Genomic DNA, 18,163 nt, shown 5'->3' on the forward strand with positions numbered 1-18,163 from the left:
GTCTCATTCAAAAAAATGGCTCTGAGCACTATGGGACTCAACTGCTGAGGTCATTAGTCCCCTAGAACTTAGAACTAGTTAAACCTAACTAACCGAAGGACATCACAAACATCCATGCCCGAGGCAGGATTCGAACCTGCGACCGTAGCGGTCTTGCGGTTCCAGACTGCAGCGCCTTTAACCGCATGGCCACTTCGGCCGGCGACTGTCTCATTGTTCATGTGTACCGCAAAAATGGATGACACTGCTTCCTAGTGAAACATGCACGCTGAACACCGTTAATTGCTAGAAATAAGTTGTCCTTAATGTTTTCACAACATTACAGAGAGCTTTGACGTTTATTGAGACACGATGTAATAAATGTAAGAGAGGCAGGTGCAATTTAATCTAGGCGTGAACGCTAGCGTCGTTGTTAGATAATCGGGCGGGTTAGCGGGCGGTTGTTCGAAGCCCATTATGATAACAATTTTTTTTTGTTCTGTATTAATATCCAAATCATTTATCTATGAAATTTATCAATGTGTGGTAATTAACTCATACTTAACCACCATTTTTTCAAGAAAAATGCATTCTGGTTTCTAATTACATGTCACATGCAGAACTCTAGTTTTCATTGCAAACACACATTCTTAATTATCGATATATTATAAAATATTGTTACAGATTTTGAGGTTAAGAAAACATTACACAATTAAATTTTTTGGAGAAAAACGAAAAATCAAATACTCTTTGTTTGAATATGACCACTGTTTTATAGGACAGATGTGGTCTCACACGAACGAGAATGATAAGCGTCGTAGAAACACGGAAAACAATTTCACGGCGTCGAGCACACTGCACAAGTTCTGCGTTTTTACAGTTATCACCGTACCACTGCTCTCTGAACCCAATACAGTTGATCTGGAGCCAAGTTAAGGGATTTATCGCGAGAAATAACAAGAAGTTTTAACTGGCAAACTTACTGGAACTAATGCACGAAGCTTTATGACACGTCACTGCCGAACGAGGGCGAAATGCAGAACAGTACATCATAAAGAAGGAGGAGGAGGAGGAGGAGGAAATGTGGACTTTCTGATGGCTAGGGATTCTATCGCCTCGTTACTGAAATATACCGCTTTCCTGAGTCCCATGTGCAAGAAGTTCAGAGATTACCAGACAACTGACTGTAATACCTTCAGTGGCTTCAATATTTAATTACATCGTAAAATCCCAGCAGTGCGCTTTTACGCCTGCAGAAAAATTACCCTTGTTAACGTCACGAATTTTCATCACTCTCGTTTTTAATTACAGTACTATGTTAACTAAGACCGAGAACATGTTTTCCTTCAGATCATCTAAGAAGCATTTCTCCTGACTTTTACCATTCTTTCCTTCTGTTCAAAAATTAAATGACATTCAAGACTATATTGTTCTCTGCTCGTCTCTTTTTACGCCTTTCACTACAACTATTCTCTTCACTGCAGGTTAGTTGGACCAGGTGGCTGGCTCAGTGCTTTCCACGTTAAATGCGCCGGTAAAACTGTTCCCCGCATTATCGCTGAGTCGACATACGCCTAAAGCACAGCATAATACGTATCCTCATTATCATACTTGACTGTATTCGAGACAGATTGGCTCCTGCTCCACGTGAAACGAAATCCAATGAGGTTCCAGCAAACGCGGAAGAATACATAGTGTGTAATGTTTACATGAGTTTTATTCTTGTGATGGACGGAGTATAGTACCACACAGGAAGAATTTAAACTTTCGGATGACAATGAAGGCGCAAAAATTTACGACGACTGACAGGCGGGATTCATTTTTCTTGCTAAATTTGTAGGCGTGGTGCACTTGAAGAAATTGATGGATGGTACGAATAGTAAAATTTCTGAAGCCGCGCCCGTTACTCCATTTTCAGACGCAACAGTTTTCAGTGGACATGAACGAAGAGTATGGAGACTTCATTTATTACTGCAAAGTATGTTGGTTAAGTCAAGGGCTTGCCTGGAACGATTTTTCGATTTAAATCTCGCTACTGTTGAATTTATGAAGGAAAAAGGAGTGCAGGAACGAAAATTAGCACATCCGGAATGGACTCCAGCTTCGCGTTTTGAGTGGACTTGACCGCACACTGCCCACAGTAAGAAGTTGCAAGGTAACTTCTTTCTGGTTTGATGGAGATGGATTTAAAAAGAAAATCAGACGAAGACAGTCGAGTTCCCTAAGCTCACTGGTGTTTAAGAAATCGCGAGGTTTGAAGAATTCATTGTGGTCTTGCAAGAATTACAACGATTGTTTTATGAAGGTTTTGAGGACACTGCCACTCTTACATCTGTTTTTGAGCTGTTTTCGAGACCGTTTGCCGTTTCAGTTCAAAGTGCCCCTGTGCATGCGCAGGTGTATCTGATCTGCAGGGTACTACCAACTAAGTACAAAGCTTTTCGCAGATAGATTTGGTGTGTGTGTGTGTGTGTGTGTGTGTGTTTTTTACTGAGAAAGTCTGTGGCCGAAAGCTATATGTGAATGTCTTTTAATTGTACCTGTTTGCAACTTCACGTGGCTTCTTTACGGTAAGGAGCAATTTGTGTTTCCTACATCGTTGATATTTCTACCTGGAGTTTCATTGTAGAATGTAGTTTGTCATATGGCAGTGGTACAATTTTAGTGTGGCGCAGTTAATTTTAAAAAATATGTGAATACTTGACGGGAAACACAAGAACAAACATCTGGGACTAAAGGTGTAACACTACGGGCAATTATTGAACACAAACCATCTGGCATTTACAGATGCGAGGAGATTAGTGGCAATAGAGAAAATAGCATTGAGATTTCACCACAAATGGCTATGGGTACTTTTGCTAATAGTCAGTATCCATGTGCTGTCCTTCAAACTGATACATCTGTGTGCATGGCAGGGGAGGATACAAGTTTGACCTGAAAAAAAAAAAAAAAAAAAAAAAAAGCACTCCGTCGTCAGGCTGAGAGTGGCCTACCGGGACCATCCGACCGCCGTATTATCCTCAGAGGAGGATGCGGATAGGAGGGCGTGGGGTCAGCACACCACTCTCCTGGTCATTATGATTGTGTTCTTGATCGGAGCCGCTACTATTTGGTCGAGTAGCTCCTCAATTTGCATCACGAGGCTGAGTGCACCCCGTAAAATGGCAACAGCGCATGGGGGCTGGATTGTCACCCATCCAAGTGCCGCCTACGCCCAACAGCACTTAACTTCGGTGATCTCACGGGAACTGGTGTATCCACTGCGGCAAGGCTGTTGACCTGCAAAGATTTATTTATTTATTTATTTTTTAGAAATCCCGTTTTCCATCTCTTGTTGTGTTTGTCCTGGTGTGAAACAATCACTGAGAATGCCATCAAGGTAAATCAGTTCTTCTACAACACGATGTCATGACTGGTATCTTAGCCGAAGTCTTAGAAGCTGCCCAAGTAGCGCTGTACCTGCCGTCTATACTGTACTAATGCAGTGACCACCAGTTCACACATCTCTTGGCAGAATGTTTGTTGTTAATTTTCAGAAGTTGCTAATTATTTTCAGTGAACTGCCATATGCATCCCCTCCATGTAAAGAAAGTGTGTGTATTGGTAAAAGTGGTGTTCTGCTCACTACAAGAGTGAACTCCTGAACATTGTTGTGGCATCCTGATCACAGAGGTGTCACAGTTTAGCCTGCAGAGTGACTTTATCCCATCTGTGTATCTGTTGTGGTCCTGGGACCCCTCAACAGGCTCATCAATATTGCAGCTGGGTCCATGTGTTGAAAAATAATGCTCAACAGCATGGATCTGGCGTGGTGAAGAAGTACCAGCAGTATGAGGAAAAACCTGTGTAGAGGGGGCAAACTCACTCCCTGGACTTATAAACATGTATGGATTGCATTAAGCTGAAACGGATGCTATAACACCACCTTCATGGAGTATTGATAAACTCTAGACTGCAGTGCTCCACTAGAGGGAAGCATTATCACAGACCATGCTGGATGGTCTGATCTACTGTATGATGAGTCATTATGTATCCAGTGGTGCTATAAAAATCAGAGCATCCCACCCAGTACTGACATTCTCTATGCCACTATTGGAGGGACATCACATGTAGTAAATAGTAAAAGTAACTTTATGGTGTTTCTTGTATTCTTATTACTGTGTCATGTGTCATAATGTTGCAACATTGCCTTTCATTGCATGCTTGTCACTGTGCCACAAGTTGTTTTGTAAACCTCAAAGAACTTTTACTTAAGGACATGTTCAGTAGTTTGCAGTCAACATATGTTCAACAAATTAACATGAGATAATGTAGATCAGTTTGAAGATTTCTGTTTGGAAGAGATACTGTAGCCACAGTCATAGTTCAGTGAGAACATTTTCTTAATTCATCAACTGTTGTATCTATACTTGGTTTGTAAAACATTTGGAGATACATGCAGGTTTGCAGCTTGTAGGATGCACATTAATGTCAGAGTAAAGAAATCTGAAAATTTTACTTCAAGTCATATTTGGAAGAAGGAGAATTCGGCTATGTAGAATTGACATACCATTCATCATCTTTCACAGGCACAGTGATAATTATCACTACAGTCAGAAGCAAACTAAATTGTGGGGGCCAAGTGATGCACATTAATTAAATGTGGACACGGTTGCAGGCATGCAGCATCGTGCTCGGAGGCAATGCGGGTCCTAGAAGTGGCGTGCGATGAGGCTTCAGGGCTGCCGACAGACGCAGAGTCAGCCAAGGAGGCGCTGTCCGCATTGCACGAGGCGCGCCGCGTTTCCCTGGAGTCGCTGATGCCCGCCTTGCAGGACGGCCGTGCACTGCTTGACAAGTTGCGCGAGTTGGTAGCTCTCGGCACACTCGATTCGCGGCCAAATGCCATCCGGGTCGCTGCCAGCTACGGTGAGTTACATCACAGTAGAGCCATTGGAAGCAGTTTGCTATTGTGTAATTTAGTGATTATTCTAACTCAGTCTTAACCCCCAATGTGGGTGCAGTAATCTTGGGAATGGAATCACATAGATGAAGGTATACCACCTTGCTACACTTCATGTGTACTAGCACTGGTTTCACCCTCCCTCTTCTTTTTATTTCATTCATAACAATACGTACATGACACTACCCTGTATATCATAGTCTTATGCATGATGCATATACATACTTGACACATTATGCTGAAGCTATAAGTGGGACAGCATCTTAGTATTTCAGCACAACATTTTCTGTATGAACTAATGACAAAGCAGATGATAATCAGCTGGTAATGCTCTTTCATTTTCTCACTGTTGTGGTGGGGTGCGGGTCAAGGCTCCGGAGTGTTGTCATTATGAAACATCCAATCTGTTTAAACACGGCGTGCCTCCTTTTCATCATTTGTACAGTCAGATTTATGGGTCACCTCTTTCTGTCTTTGTTCTGAAAAGTATAATTTTATGATCTGAACATTTGTACCCATTTAGAACATCTTAATTCAGTTGTTCCTTCATTCCCATCACAATCACATATTTGACCATATGATTTGCAGGAGAGAGTATACATCCATTAACAAAAAAGTTCATGCTTACTTTTCACATGAAGAGAATGATAAATGGGTTGTTGCCAGATTTTTTTCACTTATTCTCTGTATGACCTATCATATTTCAGTAAGGAAAAACTTAGTCTAGGAAGGAGGAAAAAAAAAGTTCTCCATGAAGGAATTATCCAAATGAGATAGAAATCAGCAGATGTGGTGTGCATCTCAGACAAACAAGTGATAACAATTTCAGAAAAATTGGATTTTTATTTAATCGTGTCAGAAACACATACTTTAGCTTACAAGTTATACAAAATGTTCCAAAACATGGTACTATAAGCATCACAATTAAATGCGGTGTGACCAGTATGCAGCAACTTCTCATGCTTCCTTGGTGGCATTGATTACATTCTGTGGCGAGCATGATGTTGGGCACAGGCTACAGACAAGAAGATGACTCATTGTCTGTTCTTCACCACATTCCCATGCTGTGGAGTCGCTTGCAAATCCTCACTTTTTCAAGTTGGTCTTCATTCTTCTAACTCTAGAACGCAGCCTGTTGAGGGCCTTCCATATTGACCAGCTTTCTTCGTGACCTGGTGGGAGGCTTTCGGTCAGGATCATCCACCCTGCAAGGTGGCTGGATGTGGAATGCCATGAATTGACTGAAGTTTGAAGGTGGTTCAGTGAGGCTTTCAGTTGAATGGAGAAAGCTTTTCCTTGACTTGAGCTATTGTACTGCTGGCTGATACCCGTGTAATGCGTGGGTCTTCAGATTCAATGACTTTTCCAGTCTGGATGCACATTTACAACGGATATCTGGAGGTGGATGCCCACTAGACAATAAACTTTATCAAGTGGTGTAGATCTCAAACATCCCGTAATGAGTCTGCAGGTTACATTCAAGGCGATATCCACTTGTTTAACATGACTAGATCTGCACCAGACAGGGCAAGCATATTCTGAAGCTGAATAACAAAGAGCTACAGCAGAATTTCTTAAGATGTGAGGATGTGTCCCCCAGGTTGTACCCGATAATTTCCGGAGAATGTTGTTCCTTACAGATACCTTCCGTTTTGTTGTTCAAGCACTGTTGATTTATTTTGGATGATTTATTCAGGAGAAAAAGGTTCACAAATTGAGCAAGTCAATAAAGCATTGGTCCACCTCCAGCTCTTATGCAATCAGTTGTTGGGCTTGGCATTGATTGATAGAGTTGTTGGAAGTCCCTGTGAGGGATATCGTGCCAAATTCTAATTGGCGCATTAGATTGTCAAAATCCTGAGATGGTTGGAGGGCGCTACCCGTAATGCTCCAAATGTTCTTAATTGGGAAGTGGTCTGCTGGACAAAGTAGGGTTTACCAAGCATGAAGACAAGCAGTAGAAACTCTTCCCATATGGGGGTGGGCATTATCTTGCTGAAATGTAAGCCCAGGATGGTTTGCAACAAAACGGGGCATAGAGTATCATCGACATACTGCTGTGCTGTAAAGGTGCCGTGGATGACATCAAAGCGTTTCTGCTATGAAAGGAAATGGGTCCCCAGACTATCACTCCTGGATATGTTTTACAGAACATCTGTGCTATCTTGGCTTGATTATGCATGCATGGTGTATAAATCTGCAAGTTTTATGTGTTGCACCGTGAGGGATTTACGCTGGCCACTGGGGCCTTTAGAACCAGCCTCATACCGTATGGCTGTGCTGTGGTGACAGCTCCTGATGGATGGTGTGACTGGCTTATAAGTCACTAACCATGTCAAACACATCTGCATTCCCTACCATTGCTTGGCCACGAATGGAAAGGCTTGTTCATAATCAATCCCTATGGGATTTGTGGAAAGGATTGCCTTTTACAGTTTGGTTCAGCTGGTTTTAAAGCTTTACACCAAGATTGGCGCAAGTTTTCACCTTGGCTTCTACAGAGGCCCAGAGTTATTTTAGACTTTATGAATTACAAGAAAAACTGCACTCCAGATTTTACGTTTCCGTTTGTTTTTTTTCCATTTTAGACAGGCATCACCATTTTAAGTTTGTGCATACAGATGGTTCTAAACAAAGAGATTCCATTGGCTTTCAATAGTTCATCCCAACTCTATCTTCAGGATTTGCCTTCAAAGTGGATATAGTATAATTACTGCAGAGCTCTATGTGTTGGTGAAGATCTTAATCAGACAAGGCATCTTCAAGGCTAACAGTTTCTCATCTGCTCCGATTCTCTTAGTACCCTAAATCTTTGCAGAACATTCATCCATCAGAGAAAATCATTCATCTTGTGCATGACCAGCTTTACTTCCTTCAGCTGTTGAGGAAAGCAGGTATTATTCTGCTGGGAACCAGTATGGCTTCTGACTCTGGGGAGAGATCCCCAATGTTATGCGTGGGGCATGCAGATCACTGTATGTCACATTTAACCCAGTGCATTTTATAGCATGTTGATGAGACAGAAGTGAATTTCATTGGAGATCTGCCCTTGTTGTTGCTGATGAGATGAGTAGTCAAGGTTTCAGAGTTTTGCAATGTGTCTGAAGTCAGCCTTAAGATTTTAAGAAGGAGATTTTAATGTGTTGCAGAGCGGCTGTCTCATCCTTTTTATTCCAGTGATCAGCCAGCCACAGATCTCTGGTGTGGTATTTTAATTCTTTTTCCTCTTGGTTCTCAGTCTGACACAGTGGGTGACTTTTTATAGTTTTGTTAGTTTGTGTGTGTGTGTGTGTGTGTGTGTGTGTGTGTGTGTGTGTGTGTGTGTGTGTGTGTGTGTGTGTGTGCTCCAGTGTGCGTGTGTGCACATATTTTTGGAGTGTTATTTTATGTTTTTCCTCGTAGTTCCAGTTTTTAATAATGTTGCACACATTATCCACACTCGTCTCATACTACTTTAGTACGGCCGCTAAAGACCTTGCTGCCATGCATTCACACCTGTCGTCTCATCACATCTCTCAATATATCAATAACAGTTTAGCAAAAGAATGTGTATAATACATAAATCAGAACCTCTGATGCCTTTATTGGGCTTATTTACTAGACAAACATACTGGTCACTTTACGAAGAAACAGCTGCTGAGATGATAAAAAGAATATTAATATTGTTGAATATTAAGCCTTTTTGGGATGTTCAGTTTAATGCCCATTAATAAGATGATTTGTTGATACAGTATCTAGTTTGCCATGTACATTATAGCCTACACCATGTAGTACTGTGAGTAAATTATGGTTTTGGGACATTGCTGAAATAAAGAAGAAAGTATTTGATAAAATATGTTATTTGGACTGGATTAATTGCATTTTGCGAGAAAACAATGACTTGTATACCAGTTGTAGAAAAATGCTGGCATGTGCAAAGGTATCGTCAGTTACACTTCCCGCATTCTCAGAATCAATGTGTATTGGTTATCCAACTTGTAGATGAGTTTGGAAATTTCAGTATGTAAAATTCAAAATGTTATGAAAAGGAAAGGATAGCAGAAATGCTGAGTTACAGATAGGCACAACAAATAAGCTTATGGCCGGCAAGGCTTCGTCAAAAATAGACGACACACACACACACACACACACACACACACATACAAATTCAACTTGCACACATGTAACTGCAGTCTCTGGCAACTGAAGCCACACAATGAGGAAATTGATGGCACTGTACTGAAAGGAATGTATATTATAAAAGAGAAGAACATCCTGCTTTCTACATTATTTTACATGTACCTTTAGGCAGGAAACTTATTAAAATGTTAAATGTTGCAGCAAACTCACAGGTGGAGCACTGGATGGAGGCATTACACGATCGGCGGCAGCAGCTGGAACTGGCATTCTCTCGGCGGCGCGAGCGCCTCGAGCAGTGCCTGGCTCTCATGCTCGTCGCCCGAGACCTGCGTGCTCTCGAGGACGCTGTGGACAGGCGGCGTCACGAACTCGCTGACGTGCTTGGTGACTCTGCTGCCAGTGCCGAGATACTGCTTGCAGAGCACCGTCGCCTGTTGCCAGAAGCCAAGGTATGTGCATCTGTGGACAATCAAATAGAGCATCCAGACTGAAGTGCTATTTCTGCACCCCCCTCCCCGCTCTCTGTGTATCCCCAGTAAATCCCAAGGGAGTCAAGGCTTGATAATTGCATGTTAGTATTTTAATATTATAGACTGTTTCTACCAATTTCACAAGAAGATAGCACATGTGTAAAAAATGAATGTTATAAGGCTTGTTAGCACAAATTTTCTTTCATCTCATTTATGAATGGCTTCAGAACCTTTCAGGGGTAATGAAAATCATAACCTCAGTCAACTATATCATTTAGCGTTTTCACAGCAGTATCTTCTCTTTCCACTCTTTTAGATTTATGAGTAACCAGCCTGCCTGACTGATGTTTTAGGATGATATTTTTATTTGTGGGAAGAATATTGACAGCACAATGTCATCTTTATTATACACACTTCATGACAAATATTGAATTTTTACCATTTTCAAGTAGTACCTTTATGCAAACGAACACTATAGCACATGTTGCAGGTTGTATGTTAGGGCAAAATCTACAGTTGGATGACATGTAACGGAACTATTTTGTGCCTTGTCACTAAAACAGACCACCTCAGAGTTATTACTTGCAGATAGCTGCACATGGCCAGGGTGTTATTCATATGCCTGGAACATATTCATGGCTTCAGCATCAACAATGTTTTCATTTCTTCACAATATGTTGTCGTAACCATTCTGTGTGGCAGCCGTGACTCATTAATAGCTGTGCCTGGACAGTTATTTGCAGTTGTTGTTGTTGTGGTCTTCAGTCATGAGACTGGTTTGATGCAGCTCTCCATGCTACTTTATCCTGTGCAAGCTTCTTCATCTCCTAGTACCTACTGCAACCTACATCCTTCTGAATCTGCTTAGTGTATTCATTTCTTGGTCTCCCTCTACGATTTTTACCCTCAACGCTGCCCTCCAATACTAAATTGGTGATCCCTTGATGCCTCAGAACATGTCCTACCAACCGATCCCTTCTTCTGGTCAAGTTGTGCCACAAACTTCTCTTCTCCCCAATCCTATTCAATACTTCCTCATTAGTTATGTGATCTACCCATCTAATCTTCAGCATTCTTCTGTAGCACCACATTTCGAAAGCTTCTATTCTCTTCTTGTCCAAACTATTTATCCTCCATGTTTCACTTCCATACATGGCTACACTCCATACAAATACTTTCAGAAAAGACTTCCTGACACTTAAATCTATACTCAATGTTAACAAATTTCTCTTCTTCAGAAACACTTTCCTTGCCATTGCCAGTCTACATTTCATATCCTCTCTACTTCGACCATCATCAGTTATTTTGCTCCCCAAATAACAAAACTCCTTTACTACTTTAAGTGTCTCATTTCCTAATCTAATTCCCTCAGCATCACCCGACTTAATTCGACTACATTCCATTATCCTTGTTTTGCTTTTGTTGATGTTCATCTTATACCCTCCCTTCAAGACACTGTCCATTCCGTTCAACTGCTCTTCCAAGTCATTTGCTGTTTCTGACAGAATTACAATGTCATCGGCGAACCTCAAAGTTTTTATTTCTTCTCCATGGATTTTAATACCTACTCCGAATTTTTCTTTTGTTTCCTTTACTGCTTGCCCAATATACAGATTGAATAACATCGGGGAGAGGCTACAACCCTGTCTTACTCCCTTCCCAACAACTGTTTCCCTTTCATGTCCCTCGACTCTTATAACTGCCAGCTGGTTTCTGTACAAATAGTAAATAGCCTTTCGCTCCCTGTATTTTACCCCTGCTACCTCCGGAATTTGAAAGAGAGTATTCCAGTCAACATTGTCAAAAGCTTTCTCTAAGTCTACAAATGCTAGAAATGTAGGTTTGCCTTTCCTTAATCTTTCTTCTAAGATAAGTCGTAAGGTCAGTATTGCCTCACGTGTTCCAGTATTTCTACGGAATCCAAACTGATCTTCCCCGAGGTCAGCTTCTTCTAGTTTTTCCATTCGTCTGTAAATAATTCGTGTTAGTATTTTGCAGCTGTGGCTTATTAAACTGACTGTACTGTAATTTTCACATCTGTCTGCACCTGCTTTCTTTGGGATTGGAATTATTATATTCTTCTTGAAGTCTGAGGGTATTTCGCCTGTTTCATAAATCTTGCTCACCAGATGGTAGAGTTTTGTCAGGACTGGCTCTCCCAAGGCCGTCAGTAGTTCCAATGGAATGTTGTCTACTCCCGGGGCCTTGTTTCGACTCAGGTCTTTCAGTGCTCTGTCAAACTCTTCACGCAGTATCTTATCTCCCATTTCATCTTCATGTACATCCTCTTCCATTTCCATAATATTGTCCTCAAGTACATCGCCCTTGTATAGACCCTCTATATACTCCTTCCACCTTTCTGCTTTCCTTTCTTTGCTTAGAACTGGGTTTCCATCTGAGCTCTTGATGTTCATACAAGTGGTTCTCTTATCTCCAAAGGTCTGTTTAATTTTCCTGTAGGCAGCATCCAATAGTAGGAAGCAAGTCTGCCTACACACACATGAGGTGATGCATCTTGCTTGCAAATAGGGCACCATTAAATCTGATAATATTAGTATTCTCATATAGGGAATGTTAACTTGATGAAATGAGTTCCTGATCTGTCGGGCATATCTCTCACTGGTGAACGACATTATAAGTATATGTGCTTGACCACTCCACATGTTATCATGCATTCAGCAAGACATTGCACAAGCCCCTAGCTACCAAATTATGTCACGCCACAGATGTGAGGGTGCTTGTGTAGATCTCAAGTCACCTGACCTTGATCCTTGCGAGAATATCAGCGATCCTATTTGTTTTCATTGGATCTGTAGACAACATACATTGTATGGATCAAGTCAAATTTGTCACAAGAATAGAAGTAGTACAAAATGCTTAATAACTAGCGTTTAGCAAATTATGACTGTATACTTCAGTATTCTAGTGTCATATCATAATTTTAATTACAATTTGCTTACATCACCTGTACTGTGTGCGTGTATATATTTTTTTCTGTGTAGTTAGAGAGGGTTTTCTTTTTTTACATATTTTGTGGTTTTGTAAGATACATTATATTTAGTGCACACTATTACTTTGCAATTTGTCTTACTTTAGTACACATCTTACATCTCAAACTCTTGTCTACACCTATTTTTGCACATGCTATTACAATGCTAATTTTGGATTATTCTGCTATGTGCATGAAATCATTTGTACTATAGTAACAATTTTCTATCAAAAATATTTTGAGAGACTTTTTGAAAATATTTTTATTGTTTATCTCAAATATGAAGGAAGTTTTTCAAGGGCTTTTGGACCTGCATGGGATGGCATTTTTTTAATTTCATGGTGTTATGTCTGGGTTCATGGAAGAAGTTCCACTTCCTACTGTGATGGTTGTGCTGGGGCTTGGTATCTTGAGTATCTTCATAAAGGTAAATGTTTGCTAGCATTAGCATTTTGAGTGCTTTGAATGCTGACCGACAAGATTCTCTCCACTTGGCTATTATTCTTATTGCTCTTTTCTGCATTCTGAATACTCTATTTAGGTTTGTTTTGGAGGCGCCTCCCCACAAAATTATGCCATAGCTTAATGTGGAATGAATTAGTGAGTAGTATGTAATTTTTCCAATATTTCTTTCTTTCAGGAAGCTGACTTGAAGAACATATAGGTTTGAGCTGAGCTTTCCACTCATGTATTCAATGTGCTTGTCCCGGTCTAAATTTTCGTTGATTGTCATCCTAAGGAATTTTGTGTATTTGGAATTTTCTGCTAGGCATCCATCTATACAAATGTTGATATCTTCAATTTGTTGGTTTTTTAGTCTGAAATTTAAATGAAAGTGTTTTAGCAATGTTGTTTTGCAGATTTATTTCAGGAAAGCTTTAGATAACGTTACTTATTTCCATATCCATAATATACAGTATTTGGGATGTGATTTGTATATAAAATGAAGAGCAATGGGCCAAGAATGGATCCCTGTGGGACAGTGAAATGTGGAATTCTTGCTTTGGAACTTATTTTCTCTCTTGTCATTTTTGTAATTTCTGTGTATTGGTTCCTGGTTGCCAGGTATAACAGGATCCAGTCTCATTCCATCCCTCTTACCCCGTACGCTCCTAATATTTCTACTAATGTCTTATGGTCTAAGCAGTCAGAAGCTTTTGTTAAATCCATAAATACCACTACACATTTGTTACTACTCTCTAAGTTGGTTATGACATTTTCAATTAGATCTATGGTTGCATCTATAGTACATTTAGCTTTCTGGAAGCCAAATTGGTTTTTAGTGATTATCCCATATTTCATCAGAAGTGCAACGAGCCTCTGAGCATAGGCCCATTCAAATATTTTTGATATGAGTGGTAAAAGAGCTATGGCTCTTTAATTTTCTGGTTGATATACATTTCCCTTTTTACGCATTGATTTTATCAATGCTGTCATCAAACAGTTTGGAAAAATTCCTTCCATGAATGACTTGTTGATTAGTTGTGTAAGTGGTTTTCTGAGTTCCTACATACAATATTTAATTTCTATGGATGATATTCCATCAATTCCATATGATTTTGTCTGTTTTAGACTTTTTATTATCTGCAGTGTTTCTTCTCCTGTCACTGGAAATAGAGCCATAGTTTTTTGAATGGGATGAATATACATATTCCATGTGCTATTGTGTCTACAGTATGTTTTTTCTCTTAGTTTTTGGCCTACTGTGGCAAAATGGTCATTGAAGAGATTGACAGTGTTATTCTATTCTTTTGTCATCTTTTTACTTATCATAAACTGTATTTTGCTGTGTTACTGTGGGGTTGATGGTATGCAATTTACATTTATAATAGACCAGCAAGCTTTGCTTTTATTGTCAGCATTACTTATGTAGGTTTGTGTTTCTTGTTGTTTGGCTGCATGCAGTACATTGGCATATATTTTTCTGTATTTTCAAGGAAGGTTTTTCATTCTTGGATACAGGAGTGATAAAGCTTCACGATTTGTGAGTGGCCATTGAGTGTTAGCAGGTCAGTGTGGCTTCTCAACTCTTTCAGTGTCTCTGTCAAGATACTTCACTAGTGCTGGAAGGGTAAAAGGGTATGCTACATTCAGAGGAAGTTCGAAAATGTTTTCCCACACAAACGACATATCATGTAGCACCCCCACTCAGTATTTCCACAGAAGTGGCATATAGTTTGGTGCCCCCCTTTCTCCTCTTCTTTTCCTCCCCCCGACGTTAGTTGCCATTCCTTGAGCTGTTGGTAAGACATTTAAAAATAAATCTAAATCTAGTGAGTGTAGAATCGGGCTGCTCTTTATGTGCAGATTTTGCACTAGAGACGCATTTTGTTCTTATCTCAGATTGGCACCCCAAACAGTTGTGGCTACGTACTACTAAATTGGTGTCTCCTTAAGTTGCTCGTGACTGTATGTGTTTTTATGTAACAGTGAAAGATCACACTTTTTAATAGGTAATTAATTTATATTAAAATCAGCATCATAATTGCATTATAATGGCTGAAATACAGAAACAAAACTTTCAGCAAGAAGACAAGAAAGAGGGCTGAGAAAAAAAACTGGGGAGAGAAAGGGAAAAAGGAGGCCATAAGTTTTCACATTTTTAAATGTGAATACTGGTACTGCAGATTAAAATGTAAATACACTCAATGAGAAGTAATGGGAGACCTACTATTATTTTAAGGTTTATCTTCAAAACTGAGGAAATGAGTAACCTCTCTGATATTAAATGGTAGTTTATTTCTTAGCCAAATGTTTGCAACACAAAAGGGTTTGGTGCAAACATATATGATATTAAGGGAAACTTAACAGTGATTTAGATTGGGAAGATTAAAAGCCATACGAGTTCTGCCTTTATCAAAATGCTCCATTTGCAGTGGTTGCTGAGGGGCCAGTAAAGCAAATAAATTGTGTGGCAATCACACTATCTGACTATATGTAATCATTCCCTGTACCAAGGAGTAATGTGATTATACAGGGGCTAATCAACGAAGACTGAGACTGATTTTTTCACTGATGTTAATTACGCTGTTTCAATGTTTATATGACCTTCCTTCCTACTTGAATGCACTTGTTATAGCGTCCCTGCCACTCCTCAGACATATGGTGTAGGCCATTCTGTGTCAGGTCCTTGAGGAATGCCTCACTTTCCTTGAGCACTGCTTCAGAGTTGTCAAATCAAATGCCCTGAAGCTTTGCCTTTAGTGATGGGAATAGAAAAAAAGTCACAGGGTGCAACATTAGGGCTGTAAGGCAGATGCTGTGCACAGATAATGTTGAATTGAGGCAGAAACTGCTTGATTCGATTTGCGACCTGAGGCCACACATTGTGGCGATGAAATTGCCACCCAGTCTGAGAAAGATCCAGTCGTTTCCTTGCAATGTGCTTCCTCAGTTTATCCATTACTGACATTTAGTATGCTGCTTTAACAGTAGTGTGAGGGGGAACTGGATGGTGGTAAATCATACCATGATCAAAAAAATGTGATCACCATCACTTTCCCTGCAGACAAAACAATTTTCACCTTTTATGGTGTTGGAGAACATGGCAATTTCCACACTGTGCTGGCTCATTTTCCTCCACGATCATAGTAATGCAACCATGACACATCACTGGTAATAACTGATTTCAGAAATGCGTTTCCTCCATCAGCAAAGAGATGTAGCATCTCACAGCTATGCCCCATTCGCACAGCCTTCTGCGGGAGTCAACAGTTGTGGCACCCAACAAGCACAAACACAGGTCATGTGGAGATGATAATGCATAATCGTAAAGACACTGCCACATGGAATTCTCAGCATTTCACTGAGGTTATGTAATCCTCATGGCAATCACAGCAGCTGTGTTGATGTTGACTTCAGTCACAGCAGAAGTCATAATGCCTGACCAACCTCACTAAACACAGATAAGTTGGCCTTCTTTGAAATCCTGGAACCACCTAAACACTGTTGCACAAGATAGTGCACCTTCACCCTACAGTTGTTGCAGTTTCTGTAAGGTTCAGTGACTGTATGGTTCAAACAAACACAGAATTTTATTGTGCTGTACTGCTCCTCTCCCATCACCTGCAGTGTTTGGTATGCAAAATGCAAAGACCATCTACAAGATAGAGCACTACTGCCAACCTACTGATATGAGAGTGCTGCCACCTGTGGACAATATATATAAAAACTCACACTTTTCAAATTTTCATGATATAGATAGGAAACTGTCGTGAAGTTGCAAGAAAAAATCAGTCACAGTCTTTGTCGATCAGCCCTTGTACACTGAAGTGTCAGTAATGTATCTCAGTAGAGCAAGGTCAGGACACTGGTAATTTCCTCTGATTGGATGCTGCTGTAGGAAGTAACATCAATTGAGGATGTACAGAATTAATCCCTGAACCATATTCTGTTTGATGTCTCCAACAAAAAAGCCTTCTCTGGTTTACAGTGATGTACCTTCTGGCCCACATACAGCATAAAACTAATATATCTTTTTAAGGAATTGAAAGGGATGTCCCTATTACTTAGAATGATGTGTGAAAGGATTTTGCACAAATATGAACTAATGATTTATTTGTGAGCTACGCAAATTGTGTCGCTATTGAGTTTTCACTTGGTGTTTGGGATTGGCTATTCCTGTGTTTACAATTCACGCATCTGTGAGAAAACAATTAAATAAAAAAAACAGAGACAGGTACATTCAGAAGAGTGCATTGAGTGAACATGAGCTTATTACCAGCATTTTTCCTATTTTGATGCACACTGATTAAATGTGTCAATTTACCATGACATGGACCCATGTGTGACTTTCCTGGAAAAGTACATTTGTCTCCCTTTTGCCATAGGAAAAAGTCTTTTGTTTCAAAATTCTACGTCATTGTGCTTGAAAAGTAGGGTGTCTTTTAGTTTTGCTGCAATTACATAAATGACCATGGAGGGGTATGACATGGCACTGGTACAAAGTCAAATCCACAGTTGAGTGCACTTTTTGTTGAAATCAGGTGATAGTATCTGTTCTTCCTATAGGCAAATTCCCTAGATATGTCTTTATGAAATTTGATGCATTTGTGTGTAACTGCTACTAGTCTTTCATTATACATAACTATTATGAAGGCTGCAAATTTTAATGTGTTTCTGACTGAATCCCTTTTGCTAATTGTAGGAGTTTCAGGATCGTGGTGTGAAAATAACTAAAGCAACAGAGCAGCTTGTTTCCTCTGACCATTTTGCTGCTGAGGAAGCAGTAGCACAAGCTTACAAAGTTCTCCAGCAGTGTGCTGAATATTCTGAAGCTCTTGACAACAGAGAGAATCTACTCCAAAGGGCAATCAGCTTCTTCCGCACTGCACACACCGTGAGTAAGAATAACTCATAACAGGAGTGAAATCCATGTACTGCCGATAGTCACATTTAAAAGGTGAAGAAACTAAAACTTACTTTTGGAACTGTTGACTTCTTTTCTTTTGACCCCCCCCCCCCCCTCCCCCATACTCACAACATACTTTGTACGAGTTCATCTCAGTATGAGTTCTGAGTGAACTGCCCCTCCTTTCCAACAGTCTTCAACCTATCCCACTTTTCTCCTCAGTAGAAGGAAATAACAGTGTCAAAAGCTAGGTATGCTTTCTCTTATTTTAAATGTGTCTACTGACAGGACTTGGAACTTCACTTCCTGAAGAT

The 18,163-nt window shown here is 40.2% G+C and overlaps 1 protein-coding gene across 2 annotated transcripts in view; it reads left to right on the plus strand.

The window, feature by feature from the left end:
- LOC124796341 (titin) overlaps positions 1 to 18,163 on the plus strand; it is a 1,000,763-nt gene that overhangs the window by 679,403 nt on the left and 303,197 nt on the right. For both annotated transcript variants that reach the window (XM_047260475.1, XM_047260476.1), the window contains 3 exons: positions 4,637 to 4,887; positions 9,242 to 9,489; positions 17,646 to 17,837. In XM_047260475.1, the coding sequence (XP_047116431.1) occupies positions 4,637 to 4,887; positions 9,242 to 9,489; positions 17,646 to 17,837 (691 nt within the window). The remainder of the gene's footprint in view (positions 1 to 4,636; positions 4,888 to 9,241; positions 9,490 to 17,645; positions 17,838 to 18,163) is intronic.

The sequence above is a fragment of the Schistocerca piceifrons genome, chromosome 4 (assembly GCF_021461385.2).
Source record: "Schistocerca piceifrons isolate TAMUIC-IGC-003096 chromosome 4, iqSchPice1.1, whole genome shotgun sequence".
Lineage (NCBI taxonomy): Eukaryota > Metazoa > Arthropoda > Insecta > Orthoptera > Acrididae > Schistocerca > Schistocerca piceifrons.